The 27,366-nt window shown below is 41.3% G+C and overlaps 1 protein-coding gene across 3 annotated transcripts; it reads right to left on the bottom strand.

Annotated features, from left to right (window-relative positions):
• Positions 1-12,977: 12,977 nt before the first annotated feature.
• Positions 12,978-27,094, bottom strand: ca5a (carbonic anhydrase Va). Of its 3 annotated transcripts, XM_034086106.2 has the most exons (8): positions 26,596-26,665; positions 24,614-25,153; positions 22,628-22,825; positions 21,390-21,508; positions 18,387-18,482; positions 18,223-18,285; positions 17,227-17,385; positions 12,978-16,778 (listed from the first exon to the last, which is right to left on the bottom strand). In XM_034086106.2, coding segments are annotated over exons 2-8 (801 nt in total). In that variant the 5' UTR covers positions 24,615-25,153; positions 26,596-26,665; the 3' UTR covers positions 12,978-16,613. The 3 variants fall into 3 exon arrangements, with proteins under 3 accessions (XP_033941997.1, XP_033941995.1, XP_033941996.1); XM_034086104.2 differs by lacking the exon at positions 24,614-25,153 and having other exon boundaries at positions 26,596-27,094; XM_034086105.2 differs by lacking the exons at positions 24,614-25,153; positions 26,596-26,665 and adding an exon at positions 22,957-23,625.
• Positions 27,095-27,366: the final 272 nt, after the last annotated feature.

The following is a 27,366-nucleotide window of genomic DNA, read 5'->3' as shown; positions in this document are numbered from 1 at the left end:
CGTACTTGTACTCTTACTCAAGTACAATAGCTGCGTACTTGTACTCTTACTCAAGTACAATAGCTGCGTACTTGTACTTTTACTCAAGTACAATAGCTGAGTACTTCTACTTTTACTCAAGTACAATAGCTGAGTACTTATTCCACCTCTAGTAGTGTATTAGCCTGAATTGTAGCCACAAAATCACGCAGAGCTGCATAAAAATAGACTCACAATGGTAACAAGTGGAAAATAATATGTACAAATGTGTCCAATGACTTTAGGTAATGTTGACTACTCAAGACTCCTGACTTATACATCTTCAAAGGAAGACTGTGTTCATTCTACAATTACATGGGATTAAAGCTAAATGTAGTTTTACTTGTATAATACTTCAATTTTATATAAAAGACAGTTTGTTTTCAAATAAACAAAGTATTGGCTTTCTGAATATTAAACTTGTTTCGGCAAATTCAGATGATAAATACAACTTTGAAGCTTCGGCATAATTACAAGCGGAGAACGGACTAATGTAACGTCACAGCAAGCATAACAACAGCCGGTGTTTCTTGTGAGTGTTTCCCCGGTACACAAACGCAAACACACACACACTCGCGACCTTCCCCCAGACCAGTAAACGAAAATGTGTCTTCGGGTCAATGTGACTGATTTCGATAGAGCAAGTCACATTTGGTTTAGGCACGAAACATACTACCAGTAGAAATACATTGCTTTCAAAATCGCTCTGTGTCGAATCAATAGATTATATTTCGTGACTAGAACACGAAGTGCCGTGAGAATTACTGGGTTGAATTACAAGTGAGTGCTTCGTCCTCTGAACACCACAGGATGGCGACTGTAACGCACATATTAACATAGGTACGCTCCTCTCATTGTCCCCTGCAATTATTATTATCCCTCATGGAGTTCGCTATTCAGCTCGCTAACGTTAGCTTAAACAAACGTAACATGCAACGTTAGCCTAATCTAAAATGCTCTACTACGGCGTACCTTTCATGTGGCTCGTCAGCGCAGACTCTCGCATCGTTATGTTGCACACTTTGCAGGAGGCTACTCGTGGGCTTGACCCTCGTCTTAGCCATGGCTTGTATTGGTCTTCTGCTAGCCAACGCTCGTTGAAACGGCAGCCTCCTGGCACACAGTCATCTATCTCTCATCAGAATGCCCAGGTCACACGTAACACAAACACCTGCAGGTCGCGCGCATAGCGCGGGAAGGCCGCAGCGGGGCTGTTTTATGTAGAAGCGAAGCAATTCTTTTCTTTTAATCTAAAAAGCGAACTATTCAGTCCGACAGCAATTTATTGTAAAAGTAAAGCATTTACATTTTCTCAATTTCAAGCACCATTCCCAAAATGCAAGCACTTTCCCAACCTTGAAAACACCACGTCAAATTTCAAGCATTTTCAAGGATTTCAAGCACCCGTACGAACCCTGTCAGTCACTACTGTGGCAGATGCAGGTTCAAATCCCTCTTGCAGTCCCTTCACGTGTCATCCCTCTATCCCCCTGTTTCAATCTGTATTTAGTGCTTCTACTGTGCAAATAGAAGCGTAAGTGTTACATAGTGATGACATTATGGTACAGAAGTAAATAAAGCAGTCCAATTAAGGCGTTTCAGGAAGTTTTGGCCTTTTCAGACCATTTACATGCTCAAAAACTTGTATAAACACACTACAGGAAAGAGACATCTCCAAAAAGCATATGGGCCTCTTCAAAATAATATTTTAAACTATTATTTCATATGGTGTTAAATCATTAGCTAGTTTTTATCTATTTTCTTATTTTGACTAAATGTAATACAAATACATATATCTTAAACTTTATCTGTGTCCCTTGGTTTACGGTGAGTCGGAGTGTTTTGTTAGCTGGAATATATCGCTGTCAGACCTTACTGGGGTGCTAGTCTCCAGGTGAACTTATCGGTGTTCCATCTCCTTTAACCATACAGTTCCCCTCAGCGCTAACAGGTGTTTAGCATATTACAGCTAACTTTTGTTTTTTTAACAGCTGCACCTGTTCTGTTTTGGTTTAACCATTCTATCTGCGAATAGCAGGCAGTTGTCAGCTAAAACTAGTGCAATTCCGCCCAGCACCAAAGGCCAAACAGACAAAGGTAATAGCTAGTAGGTTAGCACAGGGGTTCCCAAACTTTGCCATGCCAAGGACCCCCATATAGCATTATCCTCTGGCGGGGACCCCCCTGTTGCAATTTTTTTTTTTCAATTATTTGTACAAGTGCCTCGCGATGGAGCATGCAGTGTGTTGCCAATACATTTGGGGCCTTCTGCCTGATCAAAGCGGTCACTCCGCCCCACTGCCCCATCTGAACACACACCCACACAACGAGACCAGTCAAGTCCATTTGAGATGATGTACTCATCTAAAACTTGGAAAATGTCTCTTCATGTGGTCCTACCTTCCAGTGCTTTGTAAAATAATATTTCCTCAACAAAGTTGTCTTCTGAAATAAATCTGATGTATATTCTGCGACATTTGCTACATCCGTGCTCTCATCCAGCTGCAGAGCGAAACATTCACTTGCTCTCACTTGCTCCAAAAGCTGAGCAGATACTCAGTTTCACTCTCAGAGAGGCCAGGTTCTACGGGGGTGCATAAGGGTGCATTGCACCCTCAGTTGAGTCGTTATGCACCCTCATTTGAAAAATGAAAAGTGAAAAAAATGAAAAGTGAAAAATATTACATATATAATAAGAAGAAAAAGAAGAATTTAGTTGTCTGCATTTATTTGGTCAATTTTAACGGTAAGTAACATTGTTATGTCAGGTGTGCGTGACCTGTGCCACTGCGCGTTCGTCATTTGCAAGGTGCTTACACAGCAGTCAGTGATGGACATCAGAAAATTGTTAAAACAACCAGCCCTTTAGTAACACTGCATCTACTGCAGGTAATAACAGTTCAGATCATGGGGACATTACGTTATCCGCGGCCACTGTCGTGGACACTAACGCCCGCCTCGCCCACGGAGGCGGAGCCAATAGAGTCTGTCTGCAGACCGCAGCAAGGAGGCGTTTCCGATAGGGGCGTTTCCTATAGTGAATGACGGGAGCCGGCTCTCGCCCGCGAACGAGACGTTTTTTGTTTTGTTTTTGCGGAGGGATCTAGATCGGCATGAAGGCACATTATGCAATGTGCAATGTGGACATTATCCCGCTTATTACACATGGCCACATTCTCAACAAAGTAACGACATGACTCCCAATAATAATTGAAATGCTTTTATGGATTTAGAAAAAGATTTTATTGATTTAAAAAATAGTTTTTTGTATTGATTTAAATTGACATGCATCCGCTAAGAAAAGTAGTCCGTTGTTACTGTTTGAACTAACGTAACAACGGCAGGAACTGCTTCTATAGTGTTTTTGAGGAGCTTTTTGATTACAGATTTGAAAACATCGTTGCTTGCTTTAAAAGTAGCACAATTCATTATGTCAAACCTTGAAAGATATCCCTGCCCTAATGCCAAAAGTAACTGGCAACTGAATATATGTCGCCGTAGCTATGATGTCTATGTCTGGACCGCTGCGTAAAAGGAGGGTTTCTGACCCATTACTTCTCTTCCTACTTTTTGTCCCCCTCTTCTCCCCGCTGCAGCCGAGCAGTTGATCTCAAATCACGCTCCCCTCTCCTGCAGGGAGAAAAACTATATTTATATACTTTATATAGGTTGATACAGTAGCCCCTTTTTTTAAATAGTTTTTATAGGTGTTGCCATCTGTTTTGTGTAGCGTGGTTCTACAAGCAAGTCAATGCATTCATTGGGTGGTATCAGAGAGTTACACGGGTCTGTAAATGCAATGAAAACAATTGGCCACAGCAAATAATTTATATTAAACATGTAATTTTTACTTTTGAATACTTTAGTACACAGGATGTCTTGAATAATTTAAGTGATATGTGTACACATATAAATCATTAGTCAAAACAGGGCTACATTTGATTTAATTAAAAAGGTATAATATGTGGTAAACTGAAGAGCCCTTTGGGAGCCGAAAGAGCCGGCTCTTCTTGGTGAGCCAAATGATCCGGCTCAGCAAGAAGAGCCGGAATTCCCATCACTAGAACAATGACTTCTTCTGCGAGGATTTATAAAAGCAGCTGGATAAAAAAAGTTAGGAAACGCCCCTATAGGAAACGCCCCCATAGGAAACGCCCCTATAGGAAACGCCTCCTTGCTGCGGTCTGCAGACAGACCCATCTCGGCGGAGCAGCCGCAGCCGTCTACGTTGCCCCAAACACCGCCACCCCACAGCGGCCGGCAAGTGCCAGAGGACCTCAAAACAGAGCCTGCCCAGGTATATTTAAAAAAGTGCCCAACTCGCCTGTACAGTGGGGTAAGGCGCTCATTTTGCACCTCATGGTTTCAAAACAGAGATTGGCTGGAATATTCATGTAAAAAAGATGCCATCTTCTGCTATGCATGTAGACATTTCGGTTCAAGTAAGTCAGATGCCTTCACCACAACTGGCTACAACAACTGGCGCCATGCTCTTATAGGCTACGTGATAAGGGACTCGGAAGGCATGAATCAAGCAAAGAGCACTTAGATCCATCTCTTCATTTTGCTCTCAAAGTGCACCAGATTGATGCTTTTAACTTCAACATTTAAACAAATCTTCCCGGGGGAGCATGCCCCTGGACCCCCCTCGAGGAGGTGAGGACTCCCCTAGAGGAGGTGAGGACCCCCCTAGAGGGTGTTAGGTCCACTCACCACTTATAAAAATAGCACTTTACCACTGCACCCTCTCTAATCTCAGATGTACCCTGAATCATTTAGTTCTGGAACCGGGCCTGCTCTCAGTAGCGGCAGCTCGATTCTGATTGGCTTGAAGGGCGGTCGTGTGATTCAAAAACAAAAAATATTAAAAGATTGGCATCAAAGGACACATAGATTGATAGATATGCAGTTATTAATAACATCTAAAAAAAATAAAATAATGAAACTTTAAAAAAAAAATATCCTGTTTCCCTCAAACTTTGCGTGACCCCCCTGGTGCCCCCTGGCGGCCCCCACGTTGAAAAACACTGGGTTAGCAGATAAAGAGACAGATATTTTCCTCAGGAGTTTAAAAAAAACAACTGAAAAGAGCAAAGCAAAAAACGCAATTAAAAATGAAGGCTGATATTCCTCCATGTCTGTTGGATGTGTCAACACCTCTTTGCTAGCTTGTTTGCTTGTATGCTAATAGCCTACCATTGCCCCCAGTAGCCAAAAAGCTATTAATGTGCTCGCCCTTTCGGCACATGCGGCATGATGCATATCAACCTATCAACACGAAAATTCGGAATACTCATCTGCAAATATTTCTCATCAGACCTGTACAAGCTACCACACTTATTCATTTACTTTAGCTAAATGCTCTGAATGATTTAGAGTTGTCTGGTAAACGGATACGCAACATCGCTTATTCATGTCGATTTCTATAGAGCATCTTTTTATACCCTGCCTTTGACTTGAACGTTGAAAGGAACAATAAAGTTTGCTGACTTTGTTCAAACTAAGGAGTCTGTGTTGTTGTTAATACAAGTAACTAGTAGGCTAGTGGACGTTTTGACGTAACAGTGAAGTACCCCAAACTTGATTGTTTAATGCCTTTATTCACTGTTCAAAAGCTAATAAAAATCTATCTTGGAACGAGGTTAAAAGCAAACATAATTGAGAAAAACATATCGACGTGCAAGGACGAAAAAATGCCCCGATGTAAGAAACTCTTTAGAAGATAACCTTTAAGTTAGATGCGTAGGAAACGTAATAAAACAAGACTTCGTTATACTAACGTTATGTTTTTATTTTGTGTTTTATCCCTTTTTTTATTTACTTTGTGACATTTATTTGGGGTATCTTTTACTCCAGGATACCGAGTTCTCTTTTTAAAAAAGGAGCAGAACAGATGCAAAGCAACCGTGAACTGTAACGCTGGTTGGTGTCAAGCTTCGGGGGCTTAATGTTCTGCATGGCTGCCTCTCTCTGCCCTCATTTCCTGTCATCTCTCTTCTGTAGAGCCATTACAATGCGCCCAAACAGCAGAATGGTGCTTTAATGTACGCCAGTCCAACTCCATAAACCTTTTGCTGTATTTCTTGGAAAGTCTTGAAACATTATTTTGCATAAAATGGACTGTGTAAGAAGTTATTATATCAGCACATGACAGTTGTGTACTAGGAGTTGCTACTAACTGTGTGCCTGTGTGTATAATGTTGTGAAAACATGATGCAGCCTGTATGGAAATGATCCAGTGAATGAAAGTGTGCTCACAAATTCCTCGCAGCAAAGCAGTTTAGCATTAAAGTCAAAACATAGATCACATGGGGGGGGGGGGGGGAGAGTCCTTTGTCTGAAATATCTGAAGCAGCAAACATTCAAATCAGAGATGCTGAAGAGCAGAGATGAGCAAAACAGGAGGAAGAGCATCTGGCTCCGAGGAAGAGCGCCCCTCGTCGCATGTTCCTGTTTATATATGGGCTGCCTGTATGGAGAACTGGTGGGGTTTTTGGCTTGTTGATGTAAAGCAAGAACAGTAGGACAGCAGGAAGAGCAGTTCTCAAATAAGAAGCTGCTCTCTTCTTCATCTTCTTCTTTTCATCTCACTGATTCATTGATGGCCAGTCACAATGGGGCAGACTAAACACTTTATGTCAATGGACATCTATTTTTGGATATCATACATGAACTGCCGGTAGACCTGGTAAATGTTTTGTTAGATGTTCATCAAAGTTTTTTAGAAACACCCAAGGAGATATTTACCTCTTAAATAACAGTTCACCTAAAACAGTTTAAATAAATGGTGTCTAACCATTTTGAAAGCTTGCTCAGGTTTATTATTTAGTAGACTTAACCCAAAACTAACTGTCTTGTGAGCTCGTGGCATAACCGTGAAACAAAAACAAAAAAATATACAACTTGCGATTAATCAGGAGAAAAATGAACACTAATAATGACATTACCAAGTTTGACCCCGACTTCTTTCCACATTTGTAGCATTATTGCATGCCACTGAAAAGTCAAAGAAAGCAGAGGAACTGGGACACGCTTCATGTATTGTGCTGACTGGACACACACCACTGGAGGAAGGGCATGATGCTGAAGCCTGCACACGGAGAGGGAGATACTGGACAACATCTAGGAACAGAAAGTGCCTGCAGTATGAAAGTGGCAACAAGAATACTACTACACTAGCACTGATTTAGAAGTGTATACCTTGTGCATGCTTTAATTGACAAACTCATATTGTTAAATATCTTAGTTTAGAATGTTAACATTTGTTCATTTAGCACAAAGACAACAAATACAGTGGAGGATGATGGGAACCAAAATATAAATGTTATAGTGGCACTAAACGGTAATGATGCCAATGTATTGTCCACATCACTGAGGACCTGACATGGAATCATCACATCAACACCATCACTAGAACAGTTAGACAGCAGCTCCTTTCCTCCTTCAAAAAGGACTCCAGATACTCTGCAACTTCTACAGGTGCTCCATAGAGAGGATCCTGACTGGCTGCATCACGGCCTGGTACGGCAGCTGCACCGCCCTCAACCTTAAGGCTTTACAGAGGGTGGGGAAAACCAGGACGGAGCTGCCATCCATGGAGGACCTCTACTCCCAGCGGCTCAGGAGGAAAGCCCTCAGGATTACAAAGACCCCCATCACCCCAGCCACAAACTGTTCTGTCTGCTGCCGTCTGGCAGGCGCTACCGCAGCATCCGGATAGGAACCACCAGACTCAGAGACAGTGCTTCCCGAGCTTGCACTATTGTTATTTTTATTGTTGTTTTTTTGTATTAACTTTTTAATCTCTTGTAAATTGCGCTGTTGAGGAACCTGCGATCTGAGTGTTTTCATAGATTACATAGTTACACCGTAGTTTTGCATTTGTTATGACAATAAACCTTTGAATATTGAATATTTAAAAAGTAAAAAGATTCATCCCCTGGGGACTATGCACATACTTTCATGGCAATCTGTGAACTATTCTTATATATCACTATATTTGTTGAAATATTTCATTAAAAAACAAAATGACCATATCGTAGTGGCCCTAAAAAGAAATCAGAGGATCCCCAATGTTAGCAGGGTTCATCCTCTGGCGACCATCAATGTTTGTACACAATGTGTCTATCAACCAATAGCAGTTGAGCTGTGTCACCCAGCAACAAAGTAATGGACTGTGTCGTAACGTGGCTAAAAGTATTTAAAAACAAATAAATGTGTCGCACTGTTGCACTGGGTGACAAGTAACTCATTCATTCCGGTAAATCCCTAAAGGCCCTGACACACCAACCCGATTTTGGGAGTCAGAGGCCGTCAGAGGCTGTCGGGCATTCGCGGCGCCGTAGTCAGGTTGGTGTGTCCCGCACCGTCGACCGTGACACGCCTTATTTGGACTGCCAGACCCGATGCATGGCCGATTCAACATGTTGAATCGGCCATGCATCGGGTCTGGCAGTCGGACCAAATAATCACTCTGATTGGCTGTTCAGCTAGCAAATCAGTGCATGAGAAGCGAAGAGGAAGAGAGAGAAGTAAACAAACGATTTAAGAAGGCACACACAGACTGCTATTCATTTTCATCTCATCATGGCGATCTGGAATGATGCAAACGAAGACCTGCTCATCACCTTGATCCAGGAGAGGCCAGCTCTGTATGATATTACGGAGAAAAGATACTCTTCTTCTTCTCTGTCTTCCGGTTGTTGCCTCTTTTGAATGACGAATACACAGTACCGCCGCCTGCTGGTAAGGAGAGTTATTGCCACTCACGCACTGAAGTCGGTGCGGTGTGTTCCCGTGCGACACATGGCCAAAACGCAGGAGAACACGGCCAGGCAACAGCCGACTTCAGCGTCGGCTAGTCCTCTGGTGACTGCTTGGTGTGTCAGGGCCTTAACGCACACTACAGTTTACGTTGACCCAATCCCCAGAGACCATCGTGCCGCTGTAAATAACCACTCGAGCAGCAAAAGGAGCTTTAAAGGAATGGTATGCTCATGACACTCATTTTTTTTTTAAATTATCATCCGATAAAACAGACCAGTCTCTACCAGTCTCTCTCTTTTTTTTTTTAATCCGATGACATTATCAGTGATTTTAAACTGATTATATACCGAAATAACATCAACACTGTGGGCGCCGCCATTTCCCGGACGTGACGTAATCCATGCGTTTGGTTTTCGAAGACACGTTGATCTCCATGTTATTTACTGTAGTTTCTCTATTCAAATATGCCTCACTGTATTGCGAAATATTGCCATAATTCGGATAGGAACAATCCACGGAATGCTCGGGTCCATCTGTTGCCAAAAGGTAAGCATAAGAAGTACATTCGGAGGCAGTGGCTAGCGGAATGTGGCCGGCCCGAACCGAGAGATTCACAGGCTCATGTATGCAGCGAACATTTCACATTTCCGGACGACTACTCTGAGAGTATGATCAAACATAACATGGGATTTAAAGAACAACCATTACTCAATTGAGATGCAGTACCATCGGTCTTTCTGGTGTCATCACCGACCAGGACACCAGTTCGGCCAGTAGAGAAATCGCCCTCTGCAAGTGTGAAGCGACGGAGGAGCAGAAGTAGTGCTCGGAGTAAGAATAAGGTATGTTATAGCGCATTTCCATTGCAGCGGCTAGCCCCGTTTTAACGTCCTTTAGCGTCCAGGCCAGGACAGTTTTTGGTGGCCTTTCCATATAGCGTAGTACCGGCTAGTGTGTATTTCCCCCCAGTTGTTCCGGCCCCATAACATCGTGATTCTATGGCCAGGGACAACGAAGCTGAGTATGCTAAACTAGAGAGGGAATCGCTAGCAAGGGTGGTACTACATGCATACATATAGTATCTTATATCATCTTCCCATTATACACACATGCATTTCCAAACATTTGGACTACCTATGTTGCAAATGTATTATCTTTTCAATTTATACACGGCATCTATTGCACGTCTGTCCGTCCTGGGAGAGGGATCCCTCCTCTGTTGCTCTCCCTGAGGTTTCTCCCATGTTCCCTTTAAACTGTGGGTTTTCTTCGGAAGTTTTTCCTTGTACGATGTGAGGGTCTAAGGACAGAGGGTGTCGTATTGTCATACTGATATGTATGGCTGAATTCCCCCATCCAATCTCTTCACATTGGTCAAAACTGGTTCCTCTGCTGACGAGTCCGAACTGAAATACTCCACCATGTTTCCGTGTGTTGACAAAGTGAACGCATGGATGACGTCACGACCATCACGTGACTACTGAAAATGGCAAACATGGCGGCGGCCAGACGGAATATACAGGTCTTGATAAAAAAGAGCTATAAAATCATTATTTACCGGGGAATATCGCTGATTTCTTCAGGGTATGGTTTAAACATAACGTTTCACTAAATACTGAAGTTTTGATTAATTATCTAATGAGTGGACCATTCCTTTAAATAATCCCTGCCATTTTCACCTATTTTAGCAGCCTCTCATTCGCCTCCTAGAAGGAACATGCTCATGCTCAGAGTCACACACAAACAATGTAGAGTTCAAAGCTCCTGGACTCCAGTCAGTCTGTCCATTCATACAATCAAGGGAAGCCCAGTCCAGACTGAGTGTCCCGGTACACTCGGGCCATCTCGCCGCAGCCAAACACAATAAACACCCCCAGAGGTCGGCTTCAATCGCCATCTCTTTAGAACCAGGTGGAGACCCAAATCACACCCGCCTGTTGTAACAGTGTATAAAAGAGTTGAAACAACCCACCCTCAGGACCCCGGGCGGGGGTCATCAAACATCCCCCCCGCTGTGTAACGAGGCTTCAAAGAAATCGGGGGTTGAGAAAGAGGCACAGTTTTTATTGTCAAACTCGTGGTTCATGCTATGAGAAAAGAAGGAACAATGAGGATGTACCATAGATCATATATATATATATATATATATATATATATATATATGGGATGTAAACATTTCTTAGAACATCTGTGAACGTTTTTAAAGACTCAATTTGGCTTTTCAGGTTCGATTAAGTTCAAACAGCTGTCATTGAAATGACTATCATTACAGCCTTGTAATGTATGTACATGTATGCCCCCCCCCCCCCAACCAGTTAAGATGCAGTTTAATTCCATGTGTGTCTAAAATGCAGAGGAAGAAGAAGTATTCAGATTCTTTACTCAAGTAATACAACACTGTCCAAATACTCTGTTAAAATCCTGCATTGACAAAGATTCTAAAGTAAAAGTATAGAATTATGCAAAATGTATGTAAATGTTTCAAAAAATGTAAGTACTAATCTTGCAGAGTGGCTCTTAAGTGTTTTATTATTCTATATTATTATTTACTAATAAACACATCATATTTGTCTTGTGTTTCAGTTCTCCAATGAGGATAAAGGTTTGGAAAACATATGTAACTAGATAAGTGTTAAAAATCTAATTACATATATATTTGTAAACGATCATTAATTATCTCTCAGTTGGCTCGTTGACGAACCGAATCAGCTGTTCTTTGTTTAAACTGTTGGCTAGTTTCATTTACAACAAAAGTTAAAAAAATTTAGAAACTTTTATTTTGTATGTAAACATCTTAACTTGTAAAATAAATGTTGTGAAGTTAACATTATAATATTTGTCTTTCAATTGTAGTGGAGTTGAAGAATAAAGTGTCATGAAAAGAAAACACTGAAGTCAAGTAAATCTTCATTGTACGCGAGTAAATGTAGTTAAATTCCACCACTGCCAAAATGTCATCACTTCATTTGATAGTATAGGGATATTTTTGAAAGTAACATTATTAGCGTGCTAGTTCTTGATTTATGCCCAAACAAGTGTTTCGTTAGGTGACAGTGACCTTGAGCTTTGACCACCGAAATCTAGGGTTGGAAGAAATACTCTGATCCTTAACTGAAAACAAATACACAAATACCATGGTCTTCAAACACTCCACTGCAAGTAAAAGCCTGCTTTTAAAATGTTACTTAAAATAGCCCATTTCGGAATAAAATAAAATACGTGTCTGAGTTATCAGCTAAGTATCAACAGTAAAAGTACTTGTTTGGCAGAATGAATCTTTTCACACTATTATATTACACTGGTTAAATGATCCTCTTTTGACACATGTAAGAGCATTTCAGTTTGTCAATGTGGACCACATGTAGGTAAGAGATATACTGTGTAGATAGTAGTATGTGTTTCTATATGCAGAAACTGGTGTGAATGTAACATGAATGTAGTGGAGTAAAAAGTAGTGTTGTAGTCAAGACCACCTTAACCGAGACCAAGTCATGACCAAGAGCGGAGTGGACCAAGACCAAGGCTTTAAGAGGTCGAGACGAAGTCAAGACCAAGACCAAGGCAAGGCGAGACTGAGTCAAGACCGGAACCAACACTACATAATACACTTACAATAAAATATGGAAGAAACCATATATTTGATCTGAAATATCCACATCATCATAAAAAGACCCACATACAAACAGTACATATCAATTCAACTTCATCATATTTATTCAAAAAGTGATTTCATTTAAAAACAGTAAATTAGTCAAATGTGTGGTTTGTGTATCCAAATTATCGAGAATTCCGAGTCCTATAGGTCAGAGACCGAGAGACCGAGGACAAATGCAGTCGATTCCGAGACAAGACCAAGACCTTTAAAACGTGGTCTGGAGACTCAAGACCGGTCTCGAGTACTACAACACTAGTAACAAGTAGGATATTTGCCTCTGAAATGTAATGGAGTGTATGAAGTATAAAATTAGCGATACATGGAAATGCTGTATTAAATTTAGTAAAATACTTTCCACAAATTGGGAAATCTGATCAGATCATCATCGAGTCGGTGTGGATTTATGTGCCAAATGTGATCACATTTAATCATGTTGTTCCCGGGATATTGTATTCCCATGGACAAACTGAAAACATTGTTGCATGCAGGTGTCTCACTACATAGGAAAGCAAGTAAAGAAAACACACCGAGATATAGATCCTTTTCACATCACACATACTTTATTGTTATACACCATCTATATATATCAGTTTCTTTACAATCATTTTTACATCTATATCATGCGACACCTTTGGGTGGTTTGCAACATTCTCCCTCCACCCCTCTGGAGCAGGGAGACAAACACATCATGGTTGCACAGCTGCCTATAAGGAGCCATCCAGGTGGAGCAAAGCATGCTGGGAGGGGGGCCAGCTGAAGCCCCACAGGGCAGGAATGTCGGCTGCCCACTAAACAAATAAACAGCTCAAATATGTACTGCATACACCTGCTAAAACATCACACTGGGCTACACGTGGCAGGGACAAGTATCCATGGTGTCATGAGAAAAGTACAGCATCATGACGGAGTCCTCTAATATGGTTCGAAAGGCAGACAGTGATACAAATCTGCAAACAAAAGGCAATGTAGACGGACATTTCCCCCAATATTTGCATTGGAATAATTGACATTGAATTCAAGTTTGAAAAAAGGCATTAAAAAAAGGAATATGAGTAAATGCCATGGAGGATGAAGGCAGCCAATGGTGCACCATTTCAAATACATGGTTGAGCGAGATGAAGGCAGTACCGAGTCCCTCGTCTCCGTGAAACGCTGAATGTGTAAGAAAAGAAAAAAGCAACCAAGAAACATTCCCAAAACGTCCACTCTGACAGGGTCTCTCTAGTAAATATGAAGCCTTTATAACAGCATCATCTGCATAAAGTGGGATCTTTGACATGCATTTGAAGGCCGTTCATTCAGAAGATGGCGTCCACGGGGGCCAGGGGGCGAGGGAGCAGGGTTTGAATGCCTGATGGGCAGGAGGGAAGAAACGGCTATTTCTAAGAAGCTTAGGCCCCCTTTGGACTGTGGCATTGTTCCCCTAGGATTATAAAGACAGCCGGGACCTCCCGCCCCTCCCCCAACTCAACTGTACGTCAGAGGAAACTAGAAGGAGCCAGATACAAGCAGGTTTCTGGATTTTAGTGCAAATTCCTCTTCTAAAGTAAAAGACGTATGACCAGGCATGTCTGAGGAATTACAGATCATTCCAAGTTGGGTTACTCCCTGTAACTTTGTATCCGCCCTACTCTCTTTTCTTCAACCCAACCCTTCTCTCTCTAATAGCGCTGCATAGTAAGATTCACCCAGAGTACAGCAGCTACTGGCCAGGAGCCAAACAGGCACACTGCCAGACTTCTTTATATGATGCAAGATTGCATAGGATGCCCTTTCTGTTGAAAGGACCAAATCCTCATCTGCAATGTTTCTGCAGAGTTGTTGGATCAAGTGAAAAAGACAAAGGAGGGTTTGATTTATGTAGATGGTCGTAAACCCGTCATAAGGGACATGAAGTGCTCGTTAAGAAGATAAAATAAAGCCGCAGTAAAGTAGAGCTTTTGGTTTTTAGTAAAAAATACATTTTAAAAGTGGAAAATCAAACAAAAATCCAGCATCAGCAAAAAGAGCTTTCCAGTTGTTTCCTTGAATCACCCTACTATCATGTTTAACAATATGTGGTTTATAGTGGCCTTTAATTGAACACCATTTCCCATACTCCCATGGGTCTGACATGTCTGTAGTAACAGTATACGCTGTACGAGATTTAAACCGGCAGAGATAACACAGATTTTGTTTTAGAGATGCATAAAAACAAGTTATGACGATGGAAGTATTTGTGCAAACATTTCTTGGGTGTTACAAACTTGTTTAGCTCTTATTAAAATCACGAAGGCTTGGAATTGTAGTAGCCGCTGCTAATAGTAGATGCTAATTTGAGTTGTGTAAAAGAAACCCCAGGAAGAGGCTTAGCTTCCCAGAAAGAAATGGGAGATGACTTTTAGTTGGGAAGCAGTGAAAGCCAATATGAACAAAGTGCTTGACAGGCGTTGTGATTCAGTTGGTCCCACTATGTCACCTGTCAGTTTGACTTCAATTTAAAAAGATTGAAGAAATTTAAACTACTTCCGAGATTCTACGTTACAGTAAAATACTCGTAATTATTTCCCGAACCACAACAGTAACTTTTCAATTTGTTTAACCATCTCACTTTGATTCATCTCAGACAGGTGTGAACAAGACAACATTCAACCAACCAAACCAGAGATGTGGTCAATGCTCGTTTGCAATCTGTCCATCAGCTGGCCAAAAGGCATCATATTCATACGGAGAGATGCACCGTCTTCAACTTCCTTAACTCGGAGTTCTGTTGCCCCAATTACGTGTAAGGTGGGAGAAGTACTTAACACTTAAGTACCTCAATATAAGTACAGTACTTGAGTAAATCTACGTACTACCACCACTACAGGTAGGCCTATGTTATCTGTGCTAGCAGCCCATAATCCACACGATACATTAAATGAATCAATGTGAATTCTGTTTCTACTTGGTTTAGTTTTCCCCCTAAAAAACAACGTATACAAATACTGTTAAAGAACCGGATCGATCAGCAGTATTTGTAATTGTTTCAATTAGGCCTCATTATTCACAGTGGAACAGGATCATCTGCCAAGACAAGCGCTTTTGTTCATGTTCAATCCATAATCAAATATAACATTATCGTTGGATCTTTTTATAATTAGCAGAGAAAATGTAATGTTTGTACAACTATATACAATTCAATCTACCAATCTCGGTGGGAAGCGGATTAGGGGGGGCTCAGAAATGTTTCCAATGACACAAGGGGGGCCCGACTGAAAAAGGTTGGGAACCACCGGGTTAACCAATTCCTCTACCAGTGTGCTGAAGGCCTGTGTTGGTGAAACGCATGGCAGTGATTTGGAATATTTAAGGCACTGTAGTTTGAATGCTTGAAACTTCTGTAAAAAAGAAGAGAAAGAAAGAAGGATGTTGGGAGGGAACTGCTTCTCTCAATCAGCATGTATGTGCGACAGTGACCTGGCATTATTGTGTGCGCAAAGTAATGGTTCTTTTAGAACCCTTCTGTGTGCGAGGGATGTTTGAACGTCACATACTGTAAGAAACGAGGGTTCCTGAATGCCAGATGTCCTATAGACAGCATCATCTCTTTGTAACACTTTTAAAAACATACATTATAATCATCTTATTAATGTATACATGATAACATCTACGATAAACCCACCAACCCGCCATACAGGATTAAAAGCCCTTGATGATACATTGTGTATTCTACTGGAGACATGTCGAACAGTGATAACTCCTTTTCTATTTTTAAATCTCCTGGGCTTCCTGCTGTATCATTGTATGGATATAAACATCACAGAGGAAGTGAGCGGTGTAGCACAGACTGCGGCCAGCACATGGTGCTGCTGATTTGTTTCCTAAGCGCGTTCTACGCTGAGCTGCAGGTAAAACCCACACGTGCTGTAACTAATGGACTGTTATGTAGAATAAATAGGATTTCTGTTCAAGAAAAGTCAGTTAAACAAAGTATTTCCCCACAGCAACCGTCCTTTCTTGCGATTTAGTCTGCACCAAAATCAAAAATGGTTTGTATTAAAAGATAAATCCATTCGCAGTAAAACTGAAGATCCTGTGATGAAATGTCACCAAGCTTAAAAGTGTGTGTGTGTGGTGACCGAGTACAAGAGGAAAGCAGAGTCCGGGCACAGAGTCAAGGTGTGTTTTACTGTGTGTTCTGGCTCCAGCGCTGTCAGTGTTTGCCCTCTTCGGCCGACGGCGCCTCCTGCAGGAAGGGAGAGAAGGAGGAGCGCACGGTGCGGCCGCACGGAGACTGCTGCACGCGGAAGTTGTTCACCATGCCCTTCTGCACTTCCTCATCAGCTGAGGTGAAGAGAAGGCTGCGGAACACCGCCAGCTGAAGGAGGAACAGACACAGTCAGCTCATTTAGATCATCCGGTTTGTAGAAGGGTGCACATCTTAAGGAACAGCATGCTGCCGTGCGGGTTCGTTCAGCTCAGTGTTACTCCCTTCATTGTTGGAAGAGTTGGGCACACCCCTTGATGGTCAGGATTGTTGCAATGCTCGACTGAAAAGGACCGCTGATACGCTGCTTCATTTTTACCTTGAAAATATAACTGCTACTGAAAGAAACACTTAAGATCGCCAGAGAGAAACATTAGCATTTAGGTTTCTTGACTCCTGTCAAATGTAAATAATGAATCTTCTTTTAGCTCCGTTTCGGTCTCTCTGCCAACTCCTGAGGAAAAGAGGTCTCTGAATGCTGCATCATGTTCACCGTGTTTAAAACATAAAGAATGGACATGCAAGAAGTAAAGATATTTAGTTTCAATCTCACACACACCTGGTCATGGCTGACTTCGATGTGCTGCTTCATCACCATCCAGGTGACGGACTCAGTGAGAGGGGGGGTGGTCAGAGAGCCGTGGTAGGTCCAGTAGTCGTCAGTGTTGCTGGGTAACAGACAGGCTGGGTCGAACCGGTTGAAATCCACTACACTGTTCTGCAAACACACAGAGACGACAGAAGAAATTATTTTAATGTTACGGGCATGAGACACGCAAAATCATAGCAGACGCATACACTGTGCAAACAGAAGTTCTTATATTTAAAAGATAAAACACTATACTATTCATATCTCCTGTTATACTATACTCATTCATGTATCCGTGAAAAACGTCATTATCATTACAGCACAGGCGGTAACCATAGAAGAATGAAGATATTATCTAAGTAATACAATTATCATTATCCAGTATAAATATGCCGTATACAACTGTCGCATTTCCTTTTATCGGGCAAACAACAGCCTTATCAGACAATATTAGAGATAAGCAGTGTAGTAGCAGTGATGTGAAAGAAGAGCAAACATGTACAACCAACAACATATACACATATATGAAGTACACTAGTAACTCCTAGGCTGTTTAAGCATCAAGATCGGTCAATTCTAAACTGGTAGATTAATTAATAACAATTAATAATGTATTGAATACATCTTTCGCATTATAGTTCCTGGTATTTGAAACACTGACACTGTGCAACACGCAATGTCACACAAGTATTACATCTCAACGGTTATTCAATGAGCGATCCAATTGGTCGAATATGGATCGGCAAACAGGAATTAGTTGATAGATTTTTTTAAAGTTTGGGATTTTGCTTGTGAATATAGTTCCTGGGTGTCTTTACTGAACCACCAGAGGGCGCCGGTGTTACCAAACCGTATCAGATTTTGTATAGATTTTATATCGGTCAATATATCTATATAAGGCATCAGAATGTTATCTTCAAAAAGCAGGAATGTGGTGTGTGTGCATTTGTGTGTGTGTGCATTAACCTTGTGTCTGATAGCAGGCAGGGCGTCTACCAGTTTCTGCAGCCCTTCGTGTCTCTTTCCCACCTACACAAGGATCAGACTCATGAATCTGTCAGTTTAAAGCTGCATATGCAAAACAGGTTATCGACTGAAACATGTCTGCGTTCCATGTGTGACGTGTGCACCTTCAGAAAGACTCCAATGACAGCCAGCCCGTTTTCCTCCATCACCGCCTCCTCAAACAAACTGTATTTATCAGAGTTCCAGTGCACCAAGTGGAGCTGTGAACACACGCAGGTCACAAATACATCATCTGAAATCAGCCATCTTAAAATAAGAAGTAGTAGCATTATAAAGAAAATGAACATATTAAAGTAGTGAAAGTAGCAGAGAGTAATAACAACATTTAACTGTAAAAAGTATATACACTGCACAAAAGCAGTGTTGCAGATTACAATTATGTGTGTGTGTGTGTGTGTCTGTATCCCATAGCCTTGATCTTTTAAACCCTAGCCCAATCATTCTGTCCCAACTGAAAGCTAAATAAATGGAGAACAAATTAAACGGAACAGGCAAGAACAGCCCAAGCTATATCATTGTTTTAGATAAAGAAACATACTGTAGTATAGCTATTGTTTAATTTCACTTGTGGGGCTTTACATGAAGAAACTTGTCCTTTTCCTGTGACCTTTTTCATTCTAAAACATACCTAAAATACCATATATTTAGGACAATTCAGTGCATGTGTAGAAGAGCAGCAGATCGGTTTGTGCATAATTCAAAAGTACCAGTCAAAAGTCGACTATGACTAGGGCTGTGCGATTATGACTCAAGTTTACTTATCAATACTAAACCAAAATTAAATTATACCTCCTTTGAAAGCCTCGTTTTTAGTCTTACGCATCCGACCTGGAAAACTTTGCAGCCAATCTTATTTGTTACAGTGTACCGTGCACCAGGTCCTTATTCAGAGAAATGTATTATCTTTTCGATTTACACACGGCATCTATTGCACGTCTGTCTGTCCTGGGAGAGGGATCCCTCCTCTGTTGCTCTCCCTGAGGTTTCTCCCATGTTCCCTTTAAACTGGGTTTTCTTTGGAAGTGTTTCCTTGTACGATGTGAGGGTCTAAGGACAGAGGGTCTAAGGACAGAGGGTGTCGTATTGTCATACTGATATTCTGTACAAACTGTGAAGACCACTGAGACAAATGTAACATTTGTGATTTTGGGCTATATAAATAAACATTGATTGATTGATTGATTGATTGATTGATTGATTGATTGATTGATTGATTGACTATGGCAAACATCATAATCACGATTATTTTTGGTCAATAGTTGATATCATGATTATTAAAAACGATTATCCATGTACTTTGAAAACATCCATTTATTGAAAAATAAAATGTGAACAGTATGTTTTTAACAGTTGATTACCCTGAACTTTAAGTATAATTCAACTGAAAAAACAATTAAAAAAATTAGAATAAATAACAAAACAATTACCTTTTTTTTTTAAAAATACAATTAATAATTGTTTTATTTCTATTATGTTGTTTTCGTAATCGTTGCAAGCCAAAATCGAGATTAAAATACTATTAATTGAGCAGCCCTAACTATGGATGAATAAACTAAAGAACAAACATCGAAATAAGTCATTTTCTATAAACCGGGTACGGAAAAATACATAAAGGTAACTCAATTAGATTTACCCACAGCACTAATCATGTGCAGTGTCTTTGACAGCTTCAATGCTGTCAGACAGGACTGTAACTTGATCCTGTCTGCACACACACTTACACACTTACACACACACAAAGACTGCCGAGTGATGACAACTATGACACGGACACATTCCCATTGCTACAACAAGAGCTTTGCCGAGGAACACACGCACAGTTAGTGCAACCTTGTGTTACATAAGCGTCCTAAAGTTAATGGAACAACGTGAAAATAGATATTCGGTGTTCATATGTGGGGTTAGGCAACAGAACTGGTTTCATGTCCCTCACACTGAGAGAAAATAAACAGTCTATGTTTGAATTTGGATTTATTGATATAAAAAGGAAATGTAGAAATACCGCTGGTTTAAAAGACATGCCTGAATCACAACTCTCTTTCCAGAGATTTCCAGAAGGACACACGAATAGAAAATAAATGAGATCGTAAAGTAAGTCAACACCTATGATGTTTAAACAGCATAGTGTGACATGTTTTCTCTTTCTTCTTTTCTTTCTTAGGGGACGATTTGGGCACCAACTGTTTTTTTCTTCTCTCCATTATTGAAATAGCTGTGTTTTTAAACACCCATCTGATTTGTTCTCCTCTTGATGACCTGGCCACACACACCTGGCACACACGTCACAGCGCATTTGTATGTACAAATGTTTTAGAAATGACATGTTGACATACTATCTGTGCTGCAGTACCTCTTTTCACCCTCTGTCTGAAACCAGAGCCCTGTCTGTTCCGACTGGTTCGCTGGCCGGCTCTGTTGTGATTGGTCAACTGCTTAGAGATGTCCCGCCCCTTAGCCTATCCCGTACAATGTAGAATTGGGAGTGTTACGTAGTGGTGTCACTATGTTGGGGGGGGGGAGAGAAACTCCCTTTAGAGGGAACACAGGGATTTTAGCCTTTGCAGACCATTTACATTCACTCAAACCTAAATCACACACTACAGGAAAGGGGAAACAAACAAAAAAAGCATAATAGGGCCCTTTAAATGTCTTGCCAAAGAGGTGGGCATCGAACCAATGACCCTCTAATTGGTCATATTTATGTTGCTCAGCAACAAGCAGTTGAAAACCCAATGGATAAATCACATTGCTTTTTGTTGATGGAGCCTCACGGTCCGGCCCACAAAATACATCATCACTGCACCACTGTTTTATACTGCAAAGTGTTCTTATTATTGTGTACACCCCCTGGACATGCTCACAATATTGCGAGGCAGATACAATAAATGCCTCAAGGGTATGAAATATGATTGTAATAAAAGTGAATGGATATGCTTCGTGGGTTCTATTTATTTTGAATCAAGTTATTCTCCCGCAGATATCCTTTTCTTATCGGTAATATTACAGAAGTATTCTGAGTCAGACCTCCCTGCCGGAATGATCTATGTTTGGTGCTCCCTACCTGCTGGGTGTTAATGTATTGTTGCATGATACAGCACGGTACCTACCTCTGCAGAGAACAGCTTCCTGTCCACGGTGTGCTCCGACCCCCAGGCGTTGCTCTCCCCCCAGTGGAAGTGGAACTGGCACAGTCGGTATTTGTCTTGCAGAGGGCCTCCTTTCACCGCTGCACCAGAAAGATATTCGGATCAGAACATACGGATCAGTGCGCCATACTTTGACTTTACAGGCGGGTTTGCCATATAATTGTATATAATAATGTTAAAGGCCAATTCAAACCCCAGTGAGGTTTGTGGTGTGACTGTTGCTCGTGGTATATAGGCACCTACTAATCGGATAGTGAGCCGTTTGATCCTCAGCCAACATTTCAAAGTGTCCCCGAAAATGTCTCTTGAAAAAACTGTCAGCTAAAAGACAAGTAGTGTACATTTGAGAAGAAACTTAACATTTGAGAGCAGTTTATTGTGTTGTATTTGTGTTAGCGCACCCCCCACCCCAGCTGTTGACCTAGAAGAAACAATGAACAGCTTTCACAATCCTTTTAAAAGAACATAATGTTCGTCATCCAAAAGAATCAAATGTCTGTCTAGTATCTGCTTCCTCCTCCAAATGGAGGAAATGATCCCACAGAGCACGTCTGCTGAGGAACAGGTTCCATCCAGGACATATTGTATAGCAGAGGCAATTATCTCCTGTTTGGCAAGGACTTTTCATTACCCCGTACATTCCAGTAATACTACCGACAGATAAGGAAAGGAAAGATAAGGTGGTATATTAAAGAGTGTACTTAAAGTACCCGCTGGCATGCCGTGATCCCTCCATTGTTTCCTTTGTGTGTAACTGGTGATAAAAGGCTGTTCTCAACATTGTTAACCTGTGTTGTTCCCTCACCACCTCACTAAGTCTTTATGCGCAGACTGAGGGCACGTGACACCTTTAAAAAGCACTTGTGATTAGTTCGTATGCTTTGATTGATTGAGTGGAGCCCGGTGGTTAACATCACTTTAAAGATAGCATATGGTAGTTGTTGAGATCACGGGAGTCACGTGACAGTCACCAGACCTATTCTGCTTTGTATCAACAGCTTTAAGTGTAGCATTGATGACAGGGTTCTCTAACACACAGAGGGCTCTTTAAGGGGTGGATAATCCTTTCTTGTGAATCAAAACATTCCCCATACTGACATGTCCTTGAATCAGATGAAAAGGGAAGATGGTGTAAATGTTAACACATCTTGAGATGTTTTAAGACGATTTAAACCTAGCAGACACAGAAGAGTACTTACTGGACTTGTCTGTGGTGTCATCATATTCCACCAGGAAGGAGTAGCCGTTGTTCCAGATCTGTTGGCAGGTCTGCGGGTCGTAGTCAGTGACCAGAGGCTTCAGCTCAGAATCGTAGACGCTCTTCCGGACCACGATGTCGATGGGAGACTGGCGATCGCCTCCTGGTATCGCGAGGGGTTCCTGCCACATGGGATGCACTGGAGGAGAGAAAGGAGAAGAAGTCAATTCAAGAGAAAAGTCATATTAATAAAAAAACAGCCAGGACTTCTTCTTGTTCGTGTCTGCTGTTCAAGAAGACACACAACAAACTGAAAATGCCGACACCTACTTTTCATGTTGTGCTCGGCTGCTTCCTTCATTCTACAGCAGTCCATTTTAAAAACAAACTCTTTAATAAATATTAGAAAAATGACTCAGTGCTAGACACAAAGGTCCATCTTGTTCCTTGAGCTGTTTAAAGGAACTGAATGCATATGGAAGAAGTGAGTAATAGTACTTCCTTCTAGTCCTCTCAAAAGGAAATTACAAAATAAGAGAGAAGTGGGTTGGCTGTACTGAATCTGACACGCGGAATGTTCTGGCACGCCCAGCTCCCCTCCACAGCGGGGGAAACCGACCGGGACCTCTGGCCGGTCACACTGCCGGCTCGGGCCAATGTCTGTCAACGTCCTGACTCCTAATTACACCAAACTCCGCTCACTTTCCTTTCCTCCCTCCTTCTCATTTCTATTATCCTATGAAACCCCCCAAAAAAAATATTACGGTAAAAATGGAGTAAAAGGTTGTACATTCTACAAAAACCCTTAAGGTGTTGTTGTCAAAGGGCACAAAGGCAGCTCAGTCTTTTGTTTGCATGTCCATTCATCTGTCACAGGGCTTAAGGTTTCCACTGAGAGCCGAGCTGAACAAGTCCGACTGGGAGCTGACCTTCGTCTTCATCAGATTTCAGCGGCTCCTCCTGGGAGAGTTGGCTACAGGACTCTGCTATTGGACAGACGTAGAATAACTGCTTGCAAAGCCGATTCATGCTCGTTCGCCGGGTGAGAAAACCAGCCGTGGCGTGTCAGTGTCATGGTGTCACATGTCCTGATAGCGCCACATGGTCCCCAGATGTGTGGATAACTAGCTCTGAAACACCAGCTGAGTCTACATCAACAGCCTGTAACCAGAAACTACGTTTACTTCCTCCACTAAACATCAGCTCTGCTGGGCCGATGATCAAGATGCGTGTTCACTCAATATAGCCATGAAACAAATCTAAAATAGCATTTTCTAACCGCCAGCATCACCACTCTGAGCCATGCCGTGAGCAACCGTAACCAGTCAAGCTATGCTATCAAAGTGCAGATTAGGGCTGCAGGATGAGGACACTATGTGTATTCCGTTCTGCCTTTGTGCTTCTTTTAGTATAATGTTAAAACAAAAAAGTGTTTGCTGAATAAGTCCATATCTTGCAAGGATGACTAAATATTCTTCTTTTTATTATAGTTTTTTGATATCCCCATTAACAAAGTTTCTATGCTTTTGTGGTGAAGAAATGACACGGCCATTAGCTGCTTCAATCATTTAACAACGCTTTTAATGTGAAGCTGCATCAACAAAATGTTGGCTTGAAACATTTGATACCACAATGATTAATGAGTCAACATTTACAAAGAAGAGACCTACAAATAAATGTAAATTTAAAAAATGCTTTTTGTCTGATTGGAAGCAGAGAGTGGAATGTGTCGAGCCATTTAGCACAAGGCTTTGGTTTGAATGAGAACACTCGCATTACTTGACACCATTTTCCAAAGCCTGAGTTTGAATTTATAATGTTTTTATATTCCAGTCAACTGCTGTTACCAATGATTTTCAAATGGGTTCAGTAGGAACATCAAGCAGGCAAACAAGCAGACATATTTGAACAGTCTTCAATGCAAAACCATGCAATGACAATGTAAGTTTAAGAACAATTCCAAAGGACAATAACTTTATGTTCATACTTTATAGTCTGGATTCTCCGGTTTCCAACCAATGACAGGCAGGTTAGGCTAACCGCCGGCAACTCTGAAACGCTTGAATGCGTGTGAAAGGTTATAAAAGATTCAGTCGGTGCTTTGTATTATTGAACACAAAATCATATACAAATTAAATATGCTTGCTATATAGCAGTCCTTCTTGTTGATTTCAAACATCGCCCACAATGACACAAAACACCAACAAAAAAAAGTGCAAAATAAACGTTTGTGTCCAACAGCCATGAGTGCGTGATGCAAATAGCCACATGCATATTTGATCACCATGTATCTGGTAAATGGTGATGATGTTGTGCCCTGCACCTAAACGTGTTAACGGGACGGTAACTATAGTTTAAATGATGTATGTATATGCAAAGCCCACGGTATAGAAATGTAATGAAAATCAATGGCTGACTGAGGACAAGAGGTGCTCAGACCTTACACCAGGCATTTTGAAATGCTGACATGCCTCTCTACATCAGGGACGCACAGACTGTCCCTTTCCTGTAAGTCACATGTTGTTACCTGGGGAGTGGGGAAAGCAGAAGGCAAAAGGTAGGCCAAAGGATTTCGAAAAAACACATTTCTATTGGCCGACAATCCATAAAGCTTTGGACAGAGAGCGCCCAATACAAACACCTTGTAAAAGTTAAATATGAACTCTGTTTATGATTACGGTTGAACATTAAAGCTCTGCTGCACTGGCGTATTTGTTTCATCTTTTAATTTGTCACTGGGTGTGGTGAGGAAGTTGTTAGGACTTGTCGGACGAGCTTCGGAGTCTTGTATACTCCATGGGAACAACATTTTCTAAAGGAGAATGACTCATGTCTAATGCATAAAAAACGAAAGACCTGCTCTCCATGTTGAATAAAACATGTTTCATCATGACTTACTGTGCTATAACTGCACTAATAAACATTTCATTTGAACATGTTATGTTACGTGTATCACATGATCTCGGTTCTGTGCACTATAACCAGAGACATGTGGAAAACAAACCTCAATAAGGATTTGTACATTGAAGATGTGACGGAGTCAGTAAAGTCATAAACTAATAAAAGTGTGAGGTACTTTTTTCAGATTGCACACAAAAATAATAATAATTTTAAACCAACTTTCCTGACACCAGTGGTGACATCTAATGGAGTACATTTACTCATTGTACCTAAGTGCTGAGTATCTTCATGTTATGCTACCTTGTACTTCTATTCATCTACTACATGTTGGAAGCCAGTATTGTGCTTATTACTCCTCTAAATGTATCAGACAGCTTTTCATTATTTTTTACAGATTCAGATTATAAGTGAATACAAAATATTACAATATTGTAAAAAATCATATAAATAAAAGTTTCAAGCAGCAGTATTCGAAGTAATTCCTGTTTAGATAAACACACTAATATATCAATAATCCAGTAATTTAATATATATTACTATTATGAAAGCAAGTATACCTTTGTACTTATTGCACTTTTTTGGTAAATACAAATTGTTAAAACTGACTACTTTTCCTACTTCTACACACAATATACATAATGCAGTGGTTTGACATACTGGGCCCCTATTTAGGTGAAAGGGCTTCAAATGGGCCCTATACATAAAGACAACCATTCCTGTTCGGAAACCCTGGAGCCTGGGTCTATCTCACACACAGCGGAGTCAACACACTGATCCGGAGGGCCAGCCCGGGCTTTCCAATGCTCCTAATGCACGTTTTCAGATGACAACAAAAGTGACCATTAACTGATGTTATGTGAGCAACAATGACAGGGCCCTGTAGGCTTAAGAGACACAATTCGACCAAAAACCACACCACTTCCATGCTTATACACAACCTGCCACTGTTTACAGTCATATCCGACGTTAAAATGCTCCCCTTGAAGGCAGTTTGATAATGAGCTGCTGTGTTTTTACGCTCGTAAAACATACCCCTTGTTCACAGCTAACTTATATAATAGTACTTACTCTGTGACAGCACATATTTGCTGGAACATGCCGCGAGGTTGCATCTCCGGGCGGGCGTTATCCGGTGACGGTTGGCGTGTCTGAAGAGCTGTCGGTGAAGCTGAGAGGCGAAAGGTCTTATTACGGATGACAAAGTCACCATATTGATAAAGCTAACGTGAATAGCTTTGCAACATGCGGATGCAAAACTTGTTTTTTCCGCGCGCTGTTTTATTTGACGCTAGCTGTTAGCACTAAAGTTAGCTCGGTAAACACAACACGGTCTGTTCACAACAAAACTATCTTCTGCTTGTTCTGCCCTCCTACCGTGTGCCCGGGAGGCGGAGGAAGGGGCAGGCTTTTCTTTACACACATTCAAAATGTGACCGCAGAAACCCGGAACCTGTTTATCCTAAAGCTATGGCGTCATTTAATCGGGATAAATAGCGTCAGTGACGGACCAAATCGATAAACGATAAGATTGCCCGGCCGTTAGAAACTGTTTGCTCCGCAGCGCTGAAGTGAGAGGAGGGGGGCAATAGAGTTGACCAATCAGAGGCCTGCATCGAGGGGCGTAAATGGTGATGGTGATGATGATGATGATGATGAAGAACAGATTAAATACAGACAGGTGGGATCTGTTTTTATCCAAATTAATTGTACATGTACATATTCGACAATAGTTATCATCAGCACAGTAACGTACATAAGTATTATTACAATATTACATTGAAGTATTGCAAGTAGTTGAAATACATGATGTTAAGGCAGCTGTTAAGTGTAATGGTGTAA

This window comes from Pseudochaenichthys georgianus, chromosome 6 (genome assembly GCF_902827115.2).
Source record: "Pseudochaenichthys georgianus chromosome 6, fPseGeo1.2, whole genome shotgun sequence".
Taxonomy (NCBI): domain Eukaryota; kingdom Metazoa; phylum Chordata; class Actinopteri; order Perciformes; family Channichthyidae; genus Pseudochaenichthys; species Pseudochaenichthys georgianus.
The sequence above is the reverse complement of the archived record's forward strand: the minus strand, read 5'-3'. Positions and strand labels throughout refer to the sequence as shown.